The sequence below is a fragment of the Martes martes genome, assembly GCF_963455335.1.
Source record: "Martes martes genome assembly, chromosome: 3".
Classification (NCBI taxonomy): Eukaryota; Metazoa; Chordata; class Mammalia; order Carnivora; family Mustelidae; genus Martes; species Martes martes.
The window spans coordinates 36,647,212-36,673,835 of record NC_137890.1 but is presented as its reverse complement, the minus strand read 5'-3'; the positions used below and the strand labels follow the sequence as shown (position 1 = coordinate 36,673,835).

The 26,624-nt window shown below is 33.2% G+C and overlaps 1 protein-coding gene across 2 annotated transcripts in view; it reads right to left on the bottom strand.

Moving 5' to 3' along the window:
- KLHL1 (kelch like family member 1) overlaps nucleotides 1-26,624 on the bottom strand; it is a gene marked incomplete at both ends in the record, with an annotated part of 369,773 nt that overhangs the window by 73,483 nt on the left and 269,666 nt on the right. For both annotated transcript variants that reach the window (XM_080797852.1, XM_080797853.1), the window contains one exon: nucleotides 21,330-21,554. In XM_080797852.1, the coding sequence (XP_080653978.1) occupies nucleotides 21,330-21,554 (225 nt within the window). The remainder of the gene's footprint in view (nucleotides 1-21,329; nucleotides 21,555-26,624) is intronic.

The following is a 26,624-nucleotide window of genomic DNA, read 5'->3' as shown; positions in this document are numbered from 1 at the left end:
CTACAGCTCCTGAAGGCTATGAATATCTAACCAAGAACCTCTGATACTTGTATTTCAAAGTTAGAGTATTTTTATATGTATTTATAATTATATATGTTGCATACATTTACATATGTTTTAATATATAATTATTTACACATTATATGTTTAATTACATATTATAGTTATAAATATATATAAAATTAATTTGTATTTTCTCAGAGGCACTCATTATTTAGTCCTATTAGCAAGCAGACATTTTATGCAACACAGTTTTTGTATCAAGGTAAATCTACTGTTACTTTTTAAATTTGAGAGCATAATAATAAATAGCTTTCTTATAGAAAAGTTTTGAAAACTTTAATAGTGTGATGTATCTATTATAATAATGTACACATTTTATTTATGTGTAGTATTTTTTTTATTTAAGTAACCCCAAAAAGAAATTTTCCTAGACTCAAAGATCAACAACTACTAAATAAACGGGGTTTTTGTTACCTCACTAAGCCTGAAGCAATAAGAGAGCAGGGTCATTTTTTTTAAGTTAAAAAAAAAATTTTTTTTAAAGGTGAGGAGCAGGGGGAGAGGGAGAGAGAGAAGCTGACTCCCCACTGAGGACAGAACCCTCTGAAGAGCTTCATCCTAGGACTCTGAGATCATGACCTAAGCCAATGTCAGACGTTTAACCAAGTGAGTCACCCAGGTGCCCCGAGAGTTGGGTTCATTTTTGCTCACGTTTTCTCTCTGGCACCCAGAGAAATTCTTGGCAATAAGTATGTTGAATTAATAAAATTTAGTCTGAAATTTTCAATCTAATATAATAAAATATCAAGTTGAACTTAAATTATCTGTAAATGCCTTATAAACTCACTATTTTTAAAAATATTTTATTTATTATTTGATAGAAAGAGAGGAGATCATAAGTAGTCAGAGAGGCAGGCAGAGGAAGAGGGGGAAGCAGGTTCCCTGCTGAGCAGATAGCCCATGTAGGACTCGATCCCAGGACCCTGAGATCATGACCTCAGCCAAAGGCAGAGGCTTAACTCACTGAGGCACCCAGGCATGCCCAGACTCACTATTAATAGCTAATTATTTTCTAAAAACATAAGTGAGGTAAATAGTTCTATTGCAAAAGAGCTTTCTTAAAAGAGTCAGAGCCAGAATTCCTCTTTTTAACATGCTTGGAGTCCTTCTAATAATTAGGTCTTTCAGACTAAAGATAAAGATTAATCATAATGTACCATTTTTCATAAAAATATATAAACTCACAGATATATATATATATATATATGGTTGCAGGAAGCATTAAAATGTCTAATTCCGGGGTGCCTGGGTGGCTCAGTGGGTTAAAGCCTCTGTCTTTAGCTTGGGTCATGATCTCAGGGTCCTGGGATCTAGCCCCGCATTGGGCTCTCTGCTCAGCAGGGAGCCTGCTTCCTCTCTATCTCTGCCTGCCTCTCTGCCTACTTGTGATCTCTGTCTGTTGAGTGAATAAATAAAATCTTAAAAAAAAAAAGTCTAATTAAAAAAAGGCTTTAATGAGATTTTGACATGAGAATACAAATATATAGTTACACAAGTATATGTATAAATATATAAATATTGTGATCTACTTCCACTTCTTAAAATTTAACATATTGTGTTTTTTGTATATTACCTTGTAACAATATTAATGATTCTGCATTTTACCATCCTTTAAGAATGTTAAATAGTACAGTTTGGCAAAATAATCAAGATGATTTGTGCTTTTTTTCTTCCCTCCTCCCAAGCATAAAATGTAGTGTGAGTTAATATTTGCACTGCTCATTCCTTTTATCCCAAGTTTAAAATGCAGTGTGAATCTAACTGGTTAAACAAAGAAAAAATAGCCTATATCTTTCTGTTCGATTATAACATATGAATGCTATAATATTTTCTTGTGTATTAGCTTCTTAGAACCTACTACTTTCAGAAATCATTTTACTGAGGACCCATGAACTCTCTTTCATTGTAGCAAGAGGATTATCATTGAAGCCCCTTCTGAATTCTATTTGAACTCCTGCATTTAAAACTATTTTTAACTGAAATGACCAGGAAATAAAAGTTGCTAAGATGTCATTTTTCATCTTTATTGTTTTTTGAGCAGAGGCTTCATGCCCTATGAAAATGTGAAAAGTTTTTGGAAAGAACTTTTGTCTATATTAAATCTGACAATCTAATGCCCTTATCAGGGCAAAGAAAAAAAAATGCAATGCATTTTTATTTAAATCTTTTCCTGTGAGTGCTGAATGATGAAATCATTTAATGAAATTAATAGATAAATCACTATTAAAGGCAGGAGTAGCTTCTATGCATGGCATTGCTGACGCACTCAAGCTTAAGCATTTGGTGTTTTGGGATGTTTGTTATATTATACCAAGGACATATAAAGAGGCAGAGTGAAGTGACATTGTTGCCCAATTGTCATAAGTGGTACAAGTGACTCAAAAGTTGGAACATGAAAGATTTGTATTATACATGACTAATAAAAATAAACATTGCAATGATACATAAACTATTAGTAACTCTCCGTATTGATACCTTCAACCTTATAGGGTGCACATGTAATTAAAAATACTAATCCATTCAAAAATATTTGGTTTCCTATATGCATTGGGTAGGGTGCTTGACCACAGACCACAAAAACCAAGAACAATGTCCTCTTGGGGCTTACATTCTAGTGAGGTGATCTGAATAAAGATATGAAAAAGGTTGATTTGATTTCACCTAGAAATAAAAAACATTGTCTTTATTTTCATAAGAAGATATTTCTTGGGTAATTTCCATGCATTGTGTTTTTTCTGGATGCCTAAAGAATTATAGGACAAGGGAAGGTAGCACAGTTGGCTAAAACGTCCAGCTCTTGATTTCAGATCAGCTCTGATCTCAAGGTTGTGAGATCGAGCCCTGCCTCAGCCTCTGCATTCAACATGGAGTCTGCTTGAATTTCTCTCTCCCTTTCCCTCTTCTCCTTCCCCTCCAACCCTCCTCCCCACTTGCTTGCTCTCTCTGAAATAAATAAATACATAAATTTAAGAATTATAGGACATGGAGCACTGGGTGAGGTGCATAAACAATGAATTTTGGAACACTGAAAAAAATTAAATTAAACTAAATTTTTAAAAAAGAATGACAGAACAAAAGTTCATACTATTCCATTAATAAAATGGCAAATAACATTTTTCTAGCATCATAACATCAGCCATGACAAAAGTATTTATAAATAGTTTAACTCATAGCAGGTGTAAGTAATTCAGAAATCTCAAGATTTATATGAACAATGGTTCTAATGTTTTAGAACCATTTTATCAAATCAGCCACTCAAATAAACCTCATAAGCACGCATATCCATAGAATTTCAGTTGGATATTTACATATTCATTTTAAATATTTTACATCTTAGTAAATGTATAGCCAGAAGGTATGTGTCAAGATGCTTATAGTTTTTCTACTGTATGAAAAAAGAAACCAATTTTTAAGAAAGTGAATATACCATTGATTGTGATATGAATTTATATGGAATATAATCCCATCAGTAATCCCCATAAAAAGAAAAACATATCAAATTACATAATGTATTGAGTCTAGCAAATATGGTCTTACCATAAATGCTTCTAACTGTGCTCACTGAGAAGGGATTTCCTATGAGCTGATGAAGCTGAAAATTCAGTGCCCCTCCCTAATCAGGCTCCTTATGGGGCCCTGGAAGGGGCCCTAAGGATGTGTTCAGATGACAACTGCATTTCTCTTTCTTAAGGACAGTCTCATCATTAAGTCCCACCCCACCTGGTTCTGCTCCAGGCTCATTATATTTATTGTATAAAATAAACTTGGTATAGTCTAGAAATAGTAATACACAAATAATCAGGATGAAGCAGAAAATCTATGCAAAAAGCAAAGCAAAACAAAACACAAATCTCCGATGAATTCCAAACCAAGTTTTGCCACTAAGGAACCATATGAACTTCAGCAAGCTATCTCATCTCTTTGGTCCTCCATTTTTTTATTTGTAAAATTAAGATTTTGGAGTACATATCTTCTTACATCCTCTCCAAGTTTAAGTACCTGTTAGTTCACATAATTTTTCATTTCATTGGCTTTAGCATATCATTACCACCTGCACATTGAAACCATTAGGGCTGAAGGAAATTTTCTGTTAATCATGGGTATTTACCGCAAAGATACAGATGTAGTGAAAAGAAGGGCCATCTGTACCCCAATGTTTATAGCAGCAATGGCCACGGTCGCCAAACTGTGGAAAGAACCAAGATGCCCTTCAACGGATGAATGGATAAGGAAGATGTGGTCCATATACACTATGGAGTATTATGCCTCCATCAGAAAGGACGAATACCCAACTTTTGTAGCAACATGGACAGGACTGGAAGAGATTATGCTGAGTGAAATAAGTCAAACAGAGAAAGTCAAGTATCATATGGTTTCACTTATTGGTGGAGCATAACAAATAATATAGAGGACAAGGGTAGATGGAGAGGAGAAGGGAGTTGAGGGAAATTGGAAGGGGAGGTGAACCATGAGAGACTATGGACTCTGAAAAACAACCTGAGGGTTTTGAAGGGGCGGGGTGGGAGGGTGGGGGAACCAGGTGGTGGGTATTAGGGAGGGCACAGATTGCATGGAGCACTGGGTGTGGTGAAAAAACAATGAATACTGTTACGCTGAAAATAAATAAAAAATTAAAAAAAAAATCATTATTTTAACATGCAGCTTACACTGAGCCTTAGATTTCCATGGTCATTCAGGCTGAAAACATCAATGAAAAAAGTTAAAAGGTAGACTAAAATTATCTCCCCAGATAAATCTACAAAAGAAAAAGCAAGGAATAAAAACAGTCAAAACCAGAAAGGAACCGAAGTTGTGAGCTTACTATAGTTGATTTAATATTTTTCCTTCTCTATTAATAGCTCTTTCTGTAGGATTCACCTGAGCAACTAGATTTGCCTCATGTTTTCTGAAAACTGAATCTCATTTGTTTTCTATTTAATATGGAAAGGATATCCCATGAATGTATAACTATATTTTTTGAAATTTGGGTTGAATTCAAAGACATAAGGCCAGTTAGGGACAAAAAATTACCTCAAAATAAATATCTTGTTATTCAGTTTCAAATTTCAATTGAAATATTATCATAGAATGGAATTATAGAGGTCCTATTATGTGTTCTCCCATATCTCTTGTACTGCAGATTAAACATGAAATAGGTCAATTGTTATATTTTAAAATATATTATTAAGATACTAAATATCATTGACACTAATTTGTTTTCTAATAACCTTGTGTGATTTACTATCCAGATATTCTATGCTTTCTTTTCACTTTTGTCTTATTACAAATTTCACTTTGTTGGGGCACCTGGCTGGTCAGTTGGAAGTGTGTGCAACTCTTGATCTCAGGGTCATGAGTTCAAGCCCATGTTGGGTGTAGAGATTACTTTTAAAGGCTAATCAATCAATAAATTAATTAATTAAATTTTAAAAACCTTAGATTTTGCTTTGTTGACTGAAATGTATTTTTCTTCTTCACTTTGCCTATTAATCCTTTATGGTTAAGTTTAGGAATTCTCTCTCTTTATATACTTTTCCTAATTATCCATTCTGCCTTAACAGAGTATGATCATAGCATTCACTTATTGTACTTAAAACACTTTATTTTTAATTGTCTATTAACTTTTCTGGTCTTCCTCCTCATTTATAAGATCCTTGAGTAAAATATCTTATTCATTTTTTCATTCTAACATGAAAATTCTAGCATGTGGAGGTATAGGTGTATTGCTAGTTGAAGGATGGAATGATTGAACCAATGAACATTCTTGCACAAACCTTCCTCAGATTTAATTAGACTAATTCTTCTAGACTTATCTTTGATTTAATACCTCACCTTACTATTAAAAAAATGAAGATGATTCCCAAAATAGATAAAAAAGAGATGATATATTTGATTAAAATTACATATGAAAGAAGATAGCAAAATAAGCAAAGAAATATAAAATAGAGCCAAGTGTCAGATTGCTACAAAAATGGTATGCATATTTGTTACTTCTAGACAGCAAATTTAATTCTAGACTTTATAACATTTAACACTCAAGGGAAAACTAGTTAGTTACATCATTTATGATGTTTTGGGGATAAAATCTGACCAGTTGCTCAGGAAGAGAAAATTAATACTATGACTCAGATCAAACAGTTAAATTTCTCAGGTTGTCTCATAAAGAGGAAACTGTTGGTATTCAGAATCAGATCTTAGTTTCCAGGGCCAGTGTTCTAGAAGATGGGTGGGTCTTTACCATTTTATCAAAGCACAGTATAGTAAAAAGAATTCTGCCTAGTCAGTCCACAAATCCTTAACACCATTACAGAATTCAGCGTTCTGTACTTTTTAGTAAACACTACATCGACTAATATAATTCTTGGCTACGAGAAGTGATATCCACTAAACTCAGAGGAATATGTTGAGGACAAGTGAAACCTTTTGTAATACAAAATTTTGCTTCTGGAAATGAGTAATTAAGTAAAAAATTATTACACAACAAATGGCACACATTCTCTGTGGCTGATTAAATAAATTTATCTGTAACTATGTGACTAGTGTGTAAAATATTGAATGTATATATTCCTTCGTTCATCTCTTTTTTTGACCCAGCATCTGAGGGAATTTTTAGCACCAAAAAGTCTTTAATAAATATTTATTTGAACAAGAACATAACTCAGTGGAAAGACACCAGGGAATATGTAACCTTAGAATTCAATAGGTAACAGGACCACAGAAGACTAAAAATATGAGGATTTTGCTGGTACTTAAAATTTATTAATCAGTATATAAAATAACATTCTGTTGAAAGAGTCTTTAGTTTCCTGATGTTTCTTTTCTTTTTCATTTTTTCCTCCCTTTTTTTTTTCTTTCTTTGTTGCTAGGGTTACTAATGGTGTCTATGATATTTCTAAGAGGAACTGATGAAACTAGAGAAATAGGTATAAAATTCCTAAAATATTATTAGAAATTATACGCACATGTATGTACCGATATTACATCTGCATAAATAATAAGAAAGGTGACTTTATTATGATTTTTCTGCTACTCAGTTAAAGTTTCAAATGTAAATGGCAAAGTTATCAGCTCCAAAAACTTGTTTTTATGTCCCATATTCTATTCAGAAATTTCACTATCTTATCAATCTGACATTCATAAGTACTGAAAATTGTGGGTCTGTATATGCATTTGTTTATATGTGTTTGAGTATGCATACAAGATAATACATTATCAAAAGAACTAAATATTTTGTTTGCAATCCCAACATACACCATTATATTTTTTTTCACAATACCATTCTTTATATCTGGTGCCTAAAATTGAGTGGACACTTTTGAATTTTGTTTCCTTGTAAAAATTTGCAAAACTTTGAAGCGAGAATAGTTGTAAAGAAATGTAGGCCCTCTGGTCTTGTGAGAAATGCTATTTTTTAAGTAAAAGAGACATTAAGAGGACAAACATATACTTATATAATTTAAGAAACAAAGGTTGAGCTGAAGCAAGTATTCCTTTCAAGGCAATGAGAACTGACAGCTTAAAATGACATTTTTCTAGTCTAACGGGTTATATCGCAAATAAATGCAAGGTTTTATTATGCAATTGTTTTTTTTCAGTCCACTCATTACTAGTTTTTATAAGCATAGTTTCCAAAAGCCAAGGAAAAAAAATGATAATAAATGTCACTTTAGGTTCTCTTTCTTTATGAATACATTCAAATACTTAATACTGTTTGGAAAATATTCTTTAATATTTTAATTTTTAACATCACATTCTCCCATGCATTTTATGAAACCTGATTTTTTTTGTTCTCCAGGCTGAGTGTTTCTAGATGCAGATAAGCAGTTCCCTCCATCCTTCCATCTGGTCCCAGGTTAGGAGCAGATCATCCTCATATTGCTTTAATAACTTCCCTCCAGTCAGGGATAACAAGCCAGAAGTAGAAGCGGACTTCCTTGAAGCCACAAGAAGGAGGGCAATTCAGTGACACATTAGGACTGCCCAAATCTTGACAATTGGGGAACAGTCCTGTGTTTGCTTTTAACAAAGAGATCATCTCATGGCCTCTTTCTTCCATGAGGCTGAGAATTCTTTGCATACAGAACCATTTATCCCATACCTTTTCTGACAGTGAAGGAGATCTTTGAATCTTAACACTAGAACATTTATTCTCCTAGAGACAGTCCTTTTCCAATGTCAAGTCTGTGAGAATGGATCTTGAGGTTCAGGTCCTTACAGAGATTAGCAGAAACAGTAATATCTGAAATTTTTTTTTCCTCCCTTTATACCTGAGTAATAGTTTGACTTGACATAAGTGAGATGAAAAGTTCTGCCCTTCGGGGGTTTGAAGTATGCTTTCTTTATTATCTAGCATCTAAGATTGATACTGAAAAGCCTGAATCCAGTCTGATTATCCTTCCTTTGTAGTTGACTCGGGAGTCTCACTGCTATTTCATTGCTGGTCATTCAGGATTATTCTTGTTAGCTCAGGTTCACTTTTTCCCTCTTTGGAAGATATTATAATCATCTCTTTATCCTTAATATTCTGAAGTTTGACACAGATAGACTGAATTTGCTCTTTCTCATTTTTCTGGTTGCACTCTAAGCTACTCATTTTTGAGGCCATGTGCTGTCTTCAGAGAAACACTCACCTGATTTCTTATTTTCTCTTCCATTTTCTTGTTACACTTTTAAAACTACCAGAGGTAGAATATTATGCTTTCTAACTACTGATTTTTATCTCATCTATTTTCCCATAATTTTAATATATTTCCTCTCATTGACTTTGAGAGGACAGTGACTCATTTTTTTTCTATAAGTTTTATTTACACTTAATTTCAGCGAACATTTTAAATTTAAAGACACATTTCTTATATTTCCTTTTTTTTCTCTCTCTCTTTATAATTATTTGTTTCAAGAGTTAATATTTTACAGTTTCTATTAGAGGATACTAATGAATTTGTGTTCTTTTTATGTTTTATGCTCTTTTTTATTGGAAACTGAACTATATTTGGTTTTTCAGAGAATGTTGCATGTACATATATTTTTACCCTTTTCTTATTTCCAAAATAGCCTAAGAATCTTGATAGTTTGTACATCTTAAAAATGAGGTAATAAGTTCCTACATGTGCCTACAAGAGTTTCCTGTTAGGAAGGCTAGATGGTAGACCACCCTATAAGAGGGTAATCCTGAAGTGCTAGAACACAGAGATTTTTTTTTTTTTTTCTGATTTATTAGTTCTAAACTGTATCGTTCCAATGGAATCAAAATAACTGATATGAAAATAACAATTGATTCTACCAGTATTTTTCCCTTTTTCCACTCTTAACATAATTCAAAGAATACACATGAATACTAAAATAGCACAGAATATATCCATCCATTATTATCTATCTATCCATCTATCCATCCATCCATCTGTCATCTACCCATCATCTATTATTAATCTACCTACTTATTTATTTATCTGTTTATCATCAATATCTAAATATATATCTATACATCTGTACTTCAAATCTAAAATATTTTGGTTGACTCATTCCTCCAAATCATCCTACAGGAATCTTCACAATTGATCGGTCTTGTTAAACACCCAGACACTGAATTCATATTTTTGTGTAGATGTCTTATTTTGTATAGATAAGGTGATAGGTGAATCTTAATTGATAAGTGAAAGTGAAAATATAGTAAATAGAATATATTTACATATTTATTACTAACAAATAAAATATGTATTACCACTTAACTTACATTGGTAACATCATGTTGTATTAAAACAAATATGACTTTGGAGTCAAACAAGTTTAAACTAAAATCACAAGTCTTTTTTGTAAGATAATGTGATATTAAGAAGTAAACTGATTATTTTGTGCACAATTTTTTTAATCTTTAAAATGGCAAAAAGAATAATTGAATTATAGGGTGGCTGTATTTAATCAGTTAATAAATGAATAGTAGACATTGGCCTTTTTCCCTTCATTGCCCCAACATCCCTTTTATTTTGTGAATATTCACACATATAAATATTCATAGGAAGCAGGCCTCGTCTTCCACTATCAGTGCCAACTAATTGAGTTACTTCTTTTTCTTGATTCTGAAAAACTGAACCCTGTACCTATAAACTAAGCTTTACCAATAAGGTGCTCCTGACAGGGACTTTAAGACTAAATGAAAAAAGCAAAGAAGGAAAGTAATACTTTTGTTTTGTTCTGTTTTTTGCATTGGCAAAGATTGCAGTAACATCTAGTTTCATGGGTAATGTGACTCAGCTACTTCACAGATCTAGAATAGTTAGAATCAGGTGCCAGCTGGGGCATCCAGTGTCTTTTATGGAAACATCTTTAGCTTCATCAGACTTTCACAAGGATGTAATTTTGGTCTTGGATTGATTACGAAGTTTCTCTTGGTTTTAGCCAGGTTCCAGATTTTACCTGAGCATGTGCATAGCCCTGAACATGCACTTGACCTTCAATTCATTTTCTAAGATAAGTGTTATGTTTCAGTAGACTCCTTTTGCTCACTGATCAATCCATTTCTGTTTATTGTACCCATGTAAAAACAATTCCTACATAGTTACATCAGCAGGAATGGTAGAGACCTTTGGCTGGTTGTACCTTCACATATTTGCTTTCCTAACCCAGGCACCTTTTTGCCAGGGCTCTTTGTCTTAGATCTTAGGAGAGGGTCTTCTTCAGGCACCTCTGCCAAAGTCTTTGTATGGGGGAGGAGGAGGAAAACTTGCTTTTGCTGGGGGTCAGTGTGCATGTTGGACATATTCCTTTAACACTTTAATAGGCAGTTTACAACTCTGCCTTGTTAGGAGCTCAACTAAGCTGTGAGATAGATTGTTGAGTGTAAGAGGCCACAAGTAGGATAAACTCGAAGATATGCACACCTGGCACATCACAAATGGTCAAACACCAAATCTTGAAAATAGCAAAAGAGTCGCAACTTATCACATACAGGGGATTCTCATTACAATTAACAAGACTATCCTCATCAGATACCAAGGAGGCCAGAAGATAGTGGAATGGCATATTCAAAGAAAAAAACTGCTAAGAATTTTATAATCTTCAAAAATAAAGGAGAAATGATATCATAATCCAGGTTATATATAAATGATATCATAAATCCAGGTTAAAAAATTAACAAATTAAGGGAATTTATTGCCAGCAAACCTGCCCTACAGGAAATACTAAAGGAGTCCTTCAGGTCAAAATGCAAACATTTTTAGACTAACACAAATCCACATGAAGAAGAAAGACCACTAGTAAGGTAAATATTTTTAAAAAATATAAATGTATTTTTTGTTTACAACTTTATTTTCTCCTGTCTTATTTAAAAGACAACAACAATAATTTTAAAACTGTGTTGATGAATATATAATGTATAAACATGTAATTTATATCACAATAACAATAAATATGTAGAAATTAGACATAGTCTAAATAATCAATGGGTCAAAGAAATTTTAAAGAAAGAAAGAAAATTTTAAAAATTAATGAGAATATGTTGAGAGGAATGCAAACAAAGACGCAAAGCACCAAAACTTAACGGAGTGCACCTAAAGCATGGAAATGTGTAGCTGTAAAAAATTAAGGAGGATCTCAAATCAATAATCTACTTTTAACATTAAGAAATAAAAAAAAAGAACAAACAAAATGCAAATGGAAAGAAGGAAATATAAACAAAAAATAGGATGAAAACAAATAGAGAATAGTAGAACAATTAAAAAAAACCCACAAAAATGTCAGCTGGTTCTTTGAAAATATCAATACAATTGACAAATCTTTAAGTAGCTTGAACAAGAGAAGAAGAGCCAAGTGTCAAATTACTAAAATTAGAAATGAAATATGGAACATTAGTTCCTACCTTTCAGAAATAAAATGGATTATGAGAGGATACTAGAAAGAATTGTATGTCAAGAATTTAGATAATGTAAAGAGATGGACAAATTCCTAGAAAGCCACCAACCAGAGACTGTCTCAAAAAGAAATAGAAAATATGAACATATCATTAGAGTAAAGGGATTGGTTTGTAATTCAAAAACTTGGTTTTACTGATGAATTCCACCAAATGTTTCAAGAACTAACAGTAATCATTCACAAACTATTCCATAAAATAGAAGATAAATGAATATTTCCCAACTCATTTAATGAAACAAGCATTACCTTGATGCTCAAGTCAGACAAAGATATCATAAGAAAACTACAGACCAGTATTCTTTATGAATATATATGAAAAATCTTTCACCAAACACTAGCAAAGTAAATACAGCAACATATGAAAAGGATTATAAACCAGGACCAATGAGATATTTTTGAAAAAAATAAGGTGGATTAACATCTGAAAATCAATCAGTGTAATACACTGTATTATTAGAATAAAGGGGGGGAAATCACATGGTCGTTCTAATAGATACAGGAAAAGCATTTGACAAAATCCAGTATCTTTTATGATAAAACATTCAACTGACTAGGAATATAAGGGACTTTTCTTAACCTGATAAAGAGCATACACACACACACACACACACACACACACACAAATAATGGATAACATCATGTTTAATGGTGAATGACTGAAACCTTATCCCCTTAGTTTAAGAACAAGGCAAAAATTTCTCCTCTTGCTATTTCTTATCAATATTGTGCGGGAGATTCCATCTATAGCCAATAGGGAGAAAGGGGAACCCTCTTACACTGTTGGTGGGAATGCAAGTTGGTGCAGCCACTTTGGAAAATAGTGTGGAGATTCCTTAAGAAATTAAAAATAGAGCTTCCCTATGACCCTGCAATTGCACTACTTGGTGTTTACCCCAAAGATACAGATGTAATGAAAAGAAGGGCCATCTGTACCCAATGTTCATAACAGCAGTGGCCACAGTCGCCAAACTGTGGAAAGAACCAAGATGCCCTTCAACGGATGAACAGATAAGGAAGATGTGGTCCATATGTACTATGGAGTATTATGCTTCTATCAGAAAGGATGAATGCCCAACTTTTGTATCAACATGGTTGGGACTGGAAGATATTTTGTTGAGTGAAATAAGTCAAGCAGAGAGAGTCAATTATCATATTGTTTCACTTATTTGTGGAGCATAAGAAATAACACAGAGGACATGGGGAAATTGAGGAGAAGGGTGTTGGGGGAAATTGGAGGGGGAGATGAACCATGAGAGACTGTGGACTCTGAAAAACAATCTGAGGGTTTTAGAGGGGTGGGGGGTGGGAGGTTGGGTGAGCCTGGTGGTGGATATTAAGGAGGGCACATATTGCATGGAGCGCTGAGTGTGATGCATAAAAATGAGTTCTGGAACACTGAAAAGAAATTTAAAAAAAATTTTTAAAGGACCATATGATTTTTAAAAAGGAAGTAAAAGTATTTTTCTTTGCAAATAACATGATTATATATATATATAATCATATATATATTAGATATTATTAGATGATACATGTATAATGCATATATTATATATGTTGTATAATATATATATATAAAATTCTAAGAAGCTCATAAGAATAATACTAATAAAAATGTTCAGAGAGGTTTCAAGATACATGTTCAATGTGCAAGTGTAAATTGTGCCCATATACTAGCAATGAAATATTTGAAAATGAACATAGGAAAACAATTGCACTTATAATAACATCAAAAATAATAAGCTATTTAGTAATAAATTTAGCAAAAAGTACAAATAGACTTAAATAAACAGGATGATATCCAATGTCCATTGATTGGAAAACTTACTATTGTTAAGGTGGCAATGCTTACAAACTGATCTACAGATTTAATGCAATCAGTATCTGAATCCCTTACCTGAGAAACTGATCCTAAAATCTGTATGAAAAGCAAGAGAATCCAAATAGCCAAAAAAACTTAAAAAAAGAACAACAAAGTCAGAGGTCTCATACTACCCACTCTCAAAATTTCAACCACTAGAAAGCGGCAGCAATAAAGACAGTGTGGCACTGGCATAAGGACAGAAGTAGAGATCAATGGAATAGATTTGAGGTTCTTTAAATAAATCCTCACATTTAAGGTCAATTGATTTTTGACAAGGGTACCAAGACAATTCAATGGGTCATATGGTAATTCTATTTTTAATTATTTGAGGAACCACCATACTGTTTTCCAGAGTGGCTCTAATACTTTGCACTCCCACCAACAGTGCATGAGGGTTCCTTTTTCTCCACATCCTGACCAACACCTGTTGTTTCTTGTGTGGTTGATAATAGCCCTCCTGGCAGGTGTGAGGTGATATCTCATTGTGGTTTGATTTGCATTTCCCTGATGATGAGTGGTGTTGAGCATCTTTTTCTATGTCTGTTAGCCCTCTGTGTGTCTTCTTCCGAGAAATGTCTGTTCATGTCTTCTGCCCATTTTCAAATTGGATTATTTTGGGTTTTGGTGTTGAGTTGTATGTGTTCTTTATATATTTTGGATATTAACCCTTATTGGATATATCATTTGCAAATATCTTCACCCCACTTAATTGTCTTTTTGTTTTGTCTTATAGATGGTTTCCTTTAGACAAATACTGTATTATTTCATTCATTTGTGGAATTTAAGAGATGAAATGAATGAACAAAGAAAAAAAGAGACAAACAAAAAAACAATCTCTTATATATAGAGAACAAACTGGTGGTTGCCAGAGGGGAGATGGGTAAGGGGATGGGGGAAATAGATGAAGGGGATTAAGAGTATACTTATCATGATGAGCACTGAGTAATGTATGGAATTGTTGAATCACTATATTGTACACCTGAAACTAATATAACATTGTATGTTAATTTTACTTAAATTAAAAACATAAATAAATATAAAATTAAATTTTAACAGTTTTTGTTTTTTTTTAAAGATTTTATTTATTTACTTGTCAGAGAGAGAGAGAGAGTGAGCACAGGCAGACAGAGTGGCAGAGGGAGAAGCAGACTCCCCGTGGAGCAAGGAGCCCGATGTGGGACTTGATCCCAGGATGCTGGGATCATGACCTGAGCCGAAGGCAGCCACTTAACCAACTGAGCCACCCAGGCGTCCCATAAAATTAAATTTAAAAAAAGACAATTCAGTGGGAAGGAAAGTTTGCGTTTTATACTATTTCTAACAAATGGTTCTGGGACAACATGCAAAAGAGTGAAGTCAAACTGCTTCTATACTTCATTTACCAAAACAAAAAATGAATTACATTCCTACATGTAAGTATTAAAAACACAATACTTGAGTTTTTTTTTTTTTTTAAGATTTTATATATTTATCTGACAGAGAGAGAGAGAGAGAGATCACAAGTAGGCAGAGTGGCAGGCAGAGGGAGAGGGGGAAGCAGACTCTCTGCTGAGCAGAGAGCCCGATACGGGGCTCCATCCCAGGACCCTGAGATCATGACCTGAGGCGAAGGCAAAGGCTTAACCCACTGAGCCACCCAGATGTCCCCCAAACACAATACTTCTAAAAGAAAACATTAGCATAAATTTTCATGACCATAGATTTGAAAATAGTTTCTTGGATATGTCACCAAAAACATTAGAAATAAAAGAAAAAAAAATTAAGTTGGATTTCACCAAGTTAGTAATTTTATGCTTCAAAGGACACTATTAAGGCAGAATAGAATGTATAGGATAGGAGAAAATATCTGAAAACCCTATACCTGACAGAGGATATGTTCAGAATAGATAAAGAATGACTTAAACTCAACCATAAAAAAATAATTCAAACAAAAAATGGACAAAATATTTGAATAGAGATTTCTCCAAAGAAATAAATGGCAATAAGCACATAAAAAGAGTCTCAAAATTATTCACTAGAGAAATGCATATAAAACCACAGTGAAATACCACTTCATATATACTAGAATAATTACAATATAAAAGGAAAGGATAATAAGCGCTAGCAAGGATGTGGAGAAATTTGCACCCTCATGAGGGAATAGAAAATGGCACCACCATTCTGAAAGCCAATTGGCACTTCCCCTAAAAGTTGTTGTATGACTCAACAGTTCTACTCCTATATATAGACCTAAGAGAAGTGAAAATACACAGTATAGAAAAAATCCATGCATGAATGGTCACAGCAGTTTTATTTTATTCATAATAGTCCAAAAGTGGAAACCATCCAATTTTTTTTTTGTTTAAGATATATAAACATAATGTATGTAGTACATTCTAACAATGAAATATTATTCAACCATAAAATGAATGAAGAATTGATACATACTACAACATGGATGAACCTTGAAACTGTGCAGTCGGTATAAAAGTAGCCATAAACAAAAGGCAACAAATTGTATGAGTTCATTTATATGAAATGCCCAGAATAGGCAAATCCATAGAGACAAAAAGTAGATTAATTATTGCTAAAGTCTAGAAGGATGGGACAATGAAGAACAAGTGCTATTGGGTGGAGAGTTTCTTTTTACAATAACACAAATATTTTGGGATTGGATAGGGTGATAGCTGCACAACTATGAATGTACTCAAAAGCACTCAATTCTATACTCTAAAACTTAACTTTAGGGGCACGTGGATGGCTCAGTCAGTTAAATGGCTGCCTTCAGCTCAGATTGTGATCCCAGGGGCTTGGGATGGAGCATTTGGCTCCCTGCTCAGCGGGAGCTAGCTTCTCCCTCTGCCTTTCCCCTTGATCTTCCTCTCTTCCTCTCTCTCTTCCTGTCAAATAAATAAAATCTTTCAATAAAAATAAAATAAAGCTTATCTTTATGGTGTGTGAATTTTGCCTCAATTGACAACAAAATTAACTAAAAACAAAAACAACTAAAGCAACTTCTACCATATATTTAATATACAACGTGGTGCCTAGCATATAGAAAATCCATAAAAAACCGTAGCTCTTACTCTTTATCAATTTCTCCTGAAAAGACATAATTGCAAACAACATATTACAGTAATGTTTTACTCAGGGTTTTTTTTTTTTTTAAGATTTCATTTATTTATTTGACAGAGAGAGACACAGCAAGAGAGGGAGGAATATAAGCAGGGGGAGTGGAAAGGGAGAAGTAGGCTTCTTGCTGAGCTGGGAACCCAATGTGGGGCTCGATCCCAGTACGCTGGGATCATGACTGGAACTGAAGGCAGACATCTAAAGACTGAGCCACCCAGGTACCCCTTATTCAGTTTTATATAATATAAAATGTGGTGGAGAAAAAGCATGATATCTAGAATTATGTGCTTCAAAGACATAAATGTCAAAATAAAACCTCTTAGCGTATTGAGAGATCTGTGGTCTTAATTAGTTTAATTCTCTAGGCAGAAGCATTGCTCCCTTGACATCCAGACTTGATATGCATGTAATTTTTCTATGCTATTTTATTCGGCAGAAGGAGATTTCTTCATTTATTGATAGCTATGAAACTTTTTTGGTCATGTAATCATCTTTAGCAACCAAAGAACTCATGTTCTCAAAAAATAATGCAAGTTTTGTTTTTCCTATATAAATCAAGGGAAGAAAAAAGCTATATAGGTCAAAAGTCTTGAATTTTTATTTTATATATATTTTTCAAATTTTACTTTAGTCTATAACTTCTAGTCACTTGAAAGTTTAATATGGGATTACATAGTCAAATTTGTAATTTCACTGTATACCACAGAATAGGTACTGATTAACTCTACAGCAAATAAGATGGGACATTCTAATTTCTTCTGAACAAATAAAAAAAACTAGCACAGAAGGATGTTGACCTACACTCAGACCCAATCCTGGGGATTGCATGAAAGTGAGAGTTACGGTGTGTTTTTGAAAACCAGACCTCAGGACTGTAAAAAATAATTAGAGAAACAGAACAACAGTTGTGACTTACTAGTGAGACAAAAATTCATGGCCTACTCTGGGAGAATATCTTGGAGGGAAAATTTGATCTGTGCTCTTTCGATGTAGCTAAAAGAAGAGCTACTGCATCTTATACACTGCATGGCAGTGATAGAGTAGCACCTATGAAGAGCTTGAAATAATTGGCTGGATGATGTCAGGATGTCATCAGAGCCCAGCTTAGAGGAGGAACTGTTAACAGCTCTTGCTGCTTCAGAATTTTCTCTTCCTATCCATGCTCCCAATCCTATAGGTAGGGCATCACAGATGAAGAAAGGCTCAAGGATATTTGTGTGCAAATGAAAGTAATAGATGTGTCCCAGAGGGTTATGTGATAGGAATAACAGCAGATAGGTTGAGCAGAGTCAGTTTGCAGGCTCAGGGCTCCACACCCTGGCATAATTCCCCCATCCACTCCTGAATGTTTCAGGAAGACACAAAGAATGGCATATGCCTTAGCCAAAGTATCTGATATATCCATATGACTTAAAAATTACAGTTGAAAAGAGTTAAATATTACATATTTCAGTGGGTTCAACTACTATTAAATAGAATTTGAAGAGAAGGACAAAGAAAAGGTGGAAGAAAAAAATAGATATGAGGAAGAAGAAGAAGAGGAAAAGGGAGAAGAGGAGAAACAGAAGGAGGAGACAAAGGACCAACAGGAGAAAGAGAAGAGTAAGAAGAGAGAGAGCTTAGAGAAGGAAGATGATCACATATAAATAAAAATTTAACTAAAGTGGCAGATAGAAATTTGAAATAGGCATAATAAATAGCCTCACAGAGATAAGGAAGGATATTAATGTCATGGAGAAGAAAGCAATTATAGTGAATTATCAAATAGGAATAATGAATATGTAAAAAACAAAGTTAATAAAGATCAAGACATCAATACATGGGAGAAGTACCATGATGCACACAGATTAAGAACAATTTAGAGCACTAGATGGTAAAATTGGCCATCGGGAAGGGATACAGGGAAACATATAAAATTAAACTTGAAAGATATGATGGATTAAATAAGAAATACCAATATCAGTGTAATGGTAGTCCTTGGAAGAAAAAAGCTAAATCAAAGCTTGATGTGTTATATTGAAGGAATAGAAATCTTAGGCCAAGGAGTTTCACTGCATTTGAGTATGACACAGAATGATGAACTTCCTGAGATTCAACTGATAATAAGGAATGTGATTGATCTTAAAGAAAACATTCAGCTTCATCAGAGAACACATGTGTCTTGTGTTGCTATCAATCTGGCTTCAACTGATTGGATTTTGGATTGGCATCCAAGTTGAAGGTAGTTTTCTGTGTACTGGGCATTGCTAGCAATCTATGAGGCACATTGAGATGAGAATTGTGTCCAGACATGATGTCTATCACTAACTCAACAAGGTCAGATCTTGAAGAGTATTGTAGAGAATTTTTTAAAAACTGACAGGAAGAAATAATCACTTGGAAGTAAAACAGAGAGGAAACCAGTGGCATGAGATATGGAAGAGAGGTGATCCACTTGATAATGGAAGTGAAACAGAACAAAAAATACAAAACAAGAGAGGCTGAGGCATGAAAATACTGACTACAGTTGCTTTTGGGGTCTCTAAAACTTATGAGAAATGCTGCATTACATTTCAGACATTTGTGATAGTTATTAAATTCATATGATTTGCTATACAGCCTTACTTCCACATGGACCTTTACAACAAACTCTTTAGCCAATAAGACAAACTAAAAAACAATATCCAAGGTTACTACTTTGCCCCGCCTTGATACCAAAAAGACCAGAATCTGTATGATAGTATTTTGAGGCAAACCATCATCTTATACTCTTTAAATACTTGAAATTAACACCACATAAGATGTGTTCTTGGTGAAACATTTTGAGATATGTTCTCTTGGCATGCAAATAACCTGCATAATTGAACTTCAATATTCCTTAGTATAAAAGAATTGAATTGTCTAAAACAAAAAGGGAGAAGACCTTAAATTCCAAAAATTCCAATCCAGAGTGCTTATTTTCAGTATTTCACTCCAATAGAAATAGATAATTAGATAGCGAGATAATAAAAACAACACATACAGCTTTCACATGGATATGAAAACAAATATCCTCCAATATATTTGAAAAAAAATCATATCAGAAAACTTTCATACTCATGAATATTACCTGGAAAGAACCATATGCCTGTTCACATTTTCCATATTATGATTGGGTTCCATGTGGTTTAAATAAATTATATGGTTTTAATTTAAAGCACAGAATTTTAAAACTTGAAATGGTCTCTCACAACTATTACTATTCCTTAATTTAATAATGACTCATGTGAAGAAAAGGGAAGTAAGCCAGAAGATCAGAAAGGTAAGTTGCTTTACGTCAGAGCTCTTTTACTTATTTTTTATTTTAAAATTTTGCATAGATCGATGGTAGAGTAGAAAAGAATGGGAAATGCGGCGCTGAAGACCTCAAAGTTGAACTATCATTAGTATGTGTTTTTTTAAATGATCTATAATTTTCCTTGCCAATGAATGTCTAAATCAGTGGATTTTCAATTTTCTCTAATGTGCATATTCCAAATATACGATAGACACTTATTTGACAACCTGACATATTTCAGGTCTTCAAAAAAGCAATTTTCCCTTCTCTTTATAATCCCCATGATACAAAATACAAATTCAGAAACTGTTAGTCATTATTACATTCCTCTTTTTCAAAAATATGTATAGGACTTTACAATTTACACAGTGATTTCATATTCATTATCATCACTAGATTTTTATCTATTTAATAACTTTGAATTCATGGCAAATCAGGAAACTGAGGGCTCATAGTTTAAGTGCTGCCCTCAAATCATGTCAATACAGTATTTTCAAGATGCACACCCAGATCTTCTGAATCCCAATATAGTTCTCCCCATCGTCAGGTTACTCCATACTATAAATCAGTTGAATCCTATATTATTGACCGTTGGTGCCAAATGAGATGTTACCCTTTCTCTAAAACTTTCTCCAATTGAGTTTTCAAGGTGGAATTAATTACGTGCAAAAGTATGGTTAGGCTTGTCTATCCAGCAATATGGGAGTGAGCTATCTCAATTTTAACTTTTTCTCAATGCACATTAACTATTTCTACCTCTGGGCTTCATTACTTTTGCCTCTCCTTGATAGTTCTACCTCTTTTTTTTTTTTTTTTTTTTTCTTATTGAACTTTACATAGTGTATGAATGTCAGATTGTGAAAACTTTGAGGATAGCTTGAGGTTTACTTATTTTGGTATCTTCAACATCTTTCTCTATAGTTTAACACACACTGATCAACACAGGAAAATGTCATGAACTTAAAAATGCTTCAAATAAGCCCATGATTTACCTAAAGTTAATGATAATTGATGATGGTAATACTATATTTGAACATACATTTTCACTATCAATAAATGTTCTAAAAATGATATCAATAAAGTAAGAGATCTTACCTAGACCATGTCTATGTGTTGACATTGGTGGTAAGACAGTCCAGGTCTTGGTTTTGGGATTGTAACATTCAACAGTGTTCAAAGTCTTTAAGCCATCTCGACCTCCAATTACAAAGAGTTTTTCATCAATAACAGCCACACCAAACTGCAATCTCCTGCCGTTCATCATCCCTGCCTGGATCCACAAATTTGTTCTGAGGTCATATTTCTCTATGGTTGTAGCTCCTGATAAAACATAAAAATCAAATAGTCACCATTTACTACTAATTCACCATATAACCTGCCCAAGGCAATTGTACAAATTAAGATGTGAAAACATTCTTGTCACAATTATTTTTCTTAGAGAAAATGTGGCAGAAAACCAAAAGAAATAGTAATTTACATTATTTTCTCTTCTTGGCAGGCACTAATGATCAAAATAGACACATCTATAATTTGTTTGAATTACATAATGGTCTCATGGTAAACTATTGATTCAATATAATAATTGTTGGTCATGCCACAGTTCTGTCAGTAGATTTTACAAATTCTTTCTACCACTGTTTGCAATTAAAAAAAAAAATCTTAGTATAATTTCTATATAATTCCTGTATAATTTCCGAAAGTAAAGATAAATGAATAAATTCTTTGTTTCTTTTAAAATTTACTTTATGACTTAAAATAACAAAACCTTTTGTTTTATTTTATTTTAAAGATTTTATTTATTTATTTGAGAGAGAGCATGCACAAGCAGGGGGAGGGGCCATGGGAGAGGGTGAAGGAGGTTCCCTACTGAGCAGGAACACCCAGTGTGTGGCTTGATCCCAGGACACTGAGATCATGAGCTGAGCCATATAGGCAGATGCTTAACTGAATGAGCCACCCAGGTGCCCCAAAATAAGAAAACATTTAAAAGTCAATTTGAAGTTATGTAAACAAATGTCAGCTTTGCTTTTTAAAGTCTTCTTTTTGCATCTGGGGAATAGCTTAACAGAAGTTAGAGGCATACAATGATTTTCTATCCTTATCAATCATGTTATAATCTCTAAATAAAATAGCTTATCTTTCATAAAAGTTTTTTATACATAAATTTGGCAAATGAAATAAATCTGATAGCAATATAGAAATTGAAAGAAGAAATAAGTTAAATTGCTGATTAGATATGTTTTCACGGATTCATTTACACATTTCAATTAAAAATGTCTGCCTTAAACAAATTCACAAATGTTTATATGACAAGATATAGCCAACAAACATTAATCATGCTGTTCAGTGTTTGGTCTTAATGTTCAGATTTATGTTCACCAAAGTTTTATTTCAATGATTAGATATCCTTACAAAGGGAGTCAACATATGTATACTTTCACTTACTCACTAAGGATCTCTTTTACTTGTAATGTAATAAAAGTTTACAAACTAGGGAAAGCATTCATCAAGGGGACTCATTTACTGTTTAGAGAGTAACCAGCACAGAACTAAACAAATATGAACAGCATAGTAGGAGAAGTTTTGTTAATTGAAGTAAAAATGACACAATATATACTCCATTTTTATTCAAAGTAACAAAGAAGTAATAATATAGATATTAGGTTAGATGCATTAAATCTGTTTTTTAATGTTATTAAAAATGAGCTAATTTCCAAATAATTAAATATGAAGAATTATAAAATTATTATTATTGGAATAAAAATAAATTATAATGTTCATAAAAGGTATTTATACTATTTAGTTACATAAGAAAAATTATTTAAATAAGTGTGCTTATTTTATGCTTAAGTGTATTTACTATATTTTATATTTAATATTTTATTCAATGATGAATAAATCAAAATTCCAAGGTGAACTAATTTGTTGAATAATTTCAAAGTCATCTGAATTCTCAAGGCTTGATAGCATTGGGATTTCATGAATGCCTAACTAAAAATTAAGTTATATGGAAGTACCTCTCTCTTATGACTAATCTTGACAAGTGATAGTAGAAGAAATAGTATAACCTAATCCTAATGAAACCAGTTCCGTGAGACCCATATTTTGGAGGTATAGGTAGGCAAGAATGTATGTATTTGTACAACTGCACTTTTCATAATGTCCCAAACCTTGGTCAAAATCTTTGCAGAAAGTGTGAGGTCTATTTATCTTTCTAAGAGGAAATAGTTGGTAATTTGTGAAATTAATGGCTTCTAAGCAACCAAAAGTGTTGTTATTCAAAGGGGAAGTGAATATTTGATCTGAGTTTCAAAATCGTATCCAAACAAGCTAGATACAACTTAAATCCCAACATATGGCAGAATTTTTTAGTTTTATAGTGTTTTCCCTCTAACTGAGTCTTCAAAGGTAACCTACTCATTTTATCCTAAAGTTGTTACAACAGAAGTAGAATATATCATTGTCTTCATTTTTCAAATTAGACTGTTTTAATTTCCTATGGTTGCTATGAAAAATTACCTCAAACTTAGTAGGTTAAAAAAATGTACTTGTTTATTATCTTACAGCTCTGGAGGTCAGAAGTTAAAAATAGGTCCTACTGTGCTAAAATCAAGGAGTTCGTAGGGGCTTTAGGAAAGATGTGAATTTCCTCTCTTGTCTTCCACAGGTTATCCGTATTCCTTATGACCTTTTCTTCCATCTTCAAAGCCAGCAACATTGCATCTCAGACATTGATTCTTACGGTTACATTGGGCTCACCCATATATAATCTGAGTTAATGCAGACTATTCCTATTTAATGTAGAATGGTCTGCTTAAAGTCAGCTAATTAGTGTTAGCTAAAATGTGTAGTATAACTCAGTAGAATATAAAGCAATTCGTAAAATTTCCTAACTAAAAGAAGTTGCGTAATTCAAAGATAAATCTCATTCTTGGCATATCGAATAATATGAAATAAAATGGCAGCTATTTTTGAGACTTTATTTATGGTATTAAACTACATATATTTCTGTATATTTTTAGATACTTTATAATTTACTTAACATATACTCTGTATTAGGTAAGGACAAGGTGCCTGGGCTTTTAAAATAATATAAAGTTTTGATGTTGCTTTATTTGAAATAACTACTGAAATATCATTTTCTGTAAAAAAATAGTCATAACATCAAGGGAAATCATGACACATATTATTCAGGATTACTTAACATATTATGCATGTCTTATTGAAATATGGTTGTTAAGTCAATATTGAGTAAAGGGTTTTGAGTAGACTTAAAAATAAGATAGTAACATTAAGATAGTATTTAGTGAGTACTTCTTATGCTCTAAGAGATTTATATGTATTAGTACATTTAATTTTTTTAATTTAATTTTATTTTTTCAGTGTTCCAAGATTCATTGTTTATGCACCACACCGTGTACTCCATGCAATACATGCCCTTCTTAATACCCACCACCAGGTTCACCCATCCCCCCTGCTCCAAAACCCTCAGTTTGTTTCTTGGAGTCCACAGTCTCTCAAGGTTCATTTCCCCCTCTGATTTACCCCAATTCACTTTTCCTTTCCTTCTCCTAATGTCCTCCGTGTTATTCCTTATGCTCCACAAGTAAGTGAAACCATATGAGAAGTACATTTAATTTTTATTAAAAACTGATGACATAGGTATTATTATTATTATGCCAAATTTAGAGAAAAGATGAATCAGCAAAAGCTTTATTAAAGTGCTCAGTGTGTCTCAGATAATAACTAGTGGATCCACAATATTAACATGGCTCTAGAACCCACTCTGATAAACACACCTTTTTACCACTTAGCCTGGTTATAGGACAAGTTAATTGCACTTAATATATGCTGAAGGCAGAGTTTTATAAATGCCCTTTCCGGAGATTGAATGACCTATTTCCCAGAACCTGGGAATGTGAAAAGAAATCACTCCATTGGATTGTTATGCTGTCATGGTTCACCTTAATCTAGGAAGATAACCTGGTCACATGAACCCTTGAAAATGCGAGATATTTTTCTGGCTAGTTGCAGAAAGGGAAGTCAAAGAGATTTGAAGCATGAGCAGGACTTGAGCTGCTGGTTTGACGATGGAAGGAATACAGGTGACTTCTAAGTGACCAGAGTTTCCCTCACCTGACAGCCAGCAAGGAAGAAGTGCCTCAGTTCTACCACAGGAAGCAAATTCTGTCAGCAGTCTGAATGAGCTTGGAAGATGGCCTCCAGCTCTGGGTGAGAGCACAATCTAGCCAATACTTTGATTTTAGCCTTTGAGACCTTGAGCATATAATCTAGACATTCCATCCTAGATTTATGATTTACAGAACTATGAGCTAAAAGATGAGGGCTGTTTTAAACTACTGTTTGTGGTAATTTGTTACAGCAGCCATAAAGTATACTTTAATTTGCATTTTTAAGAAAATTTATTAAGTATTTGTTTTCCAAATTGAATAAACATAACATTGTATTAGATATAATGCAAATACAAAAGTATTTTCCTCATGACAGAACAAACAGCAGGCTCCAGTCTCAAAATATCAAACTGAGAAAAAGTGCTCAAGATATTACCTGGGTCTCTTTAGAGTTGTTCATTATACAACCATATGTGATTAAATTGGGAGCAACAGGAATTAATATTTGCACCTTCCACTTTGGCATGACTGATAGCAGGACTTATTCCAAAGTCTATAATTCAAATACCTTGAGCACAGCACAGAATAAAATGATAATAGTTTTCTGAACTGACAAATAATGTCACAAAAAAGCTCCTAGAAAGAAGATAAAGCTCCTTTATTCAACTCAACAGAAAGGCCCTCAGGTCTTCTCAAAATACCTTTGTACTGTAATTCTAATGCCATATTAGTAAGCTCAGTTACCCGACTCACAAGATTTTTTACAAACCAGCAAATGAAAGTGAGCTGGAGCAATTGAAAACAGCAAAAACTGACAGTGAGGGAGAAACCATAACAAATTATGTTGTTTTAACCAAAATAGAACACTCATTCACAGCTATTAAACAAAAAACACATTTTTTTTTTTTGCCTAAAGACTTTGGCACCAACACTGACGGTGATCTTGATGCCATCAAATCATTCATAAAAGGTTAAATTATGTCAGATGTATTCTTTTTTTTTTTAGATGTATTCTTTTTAAGGAAGCAATAAATATGGAGAAGCATAATGGAAAAATTTTGAAGCAAATTTTTTTTTTAGGATATTTCAATATAAAACTTCAAGCTTTAAAGAAAATAGCAGTATAAGGAATCACTTATTTCTTGAATTTTTCATGGAATAAGCTTTTCATTGACTTTCATGTGTCAAGATGCTTATGAAAAATATAGCTTTGGGATAACATTCTTACACATATAAAAGATATCACTGCAGGGAAAAT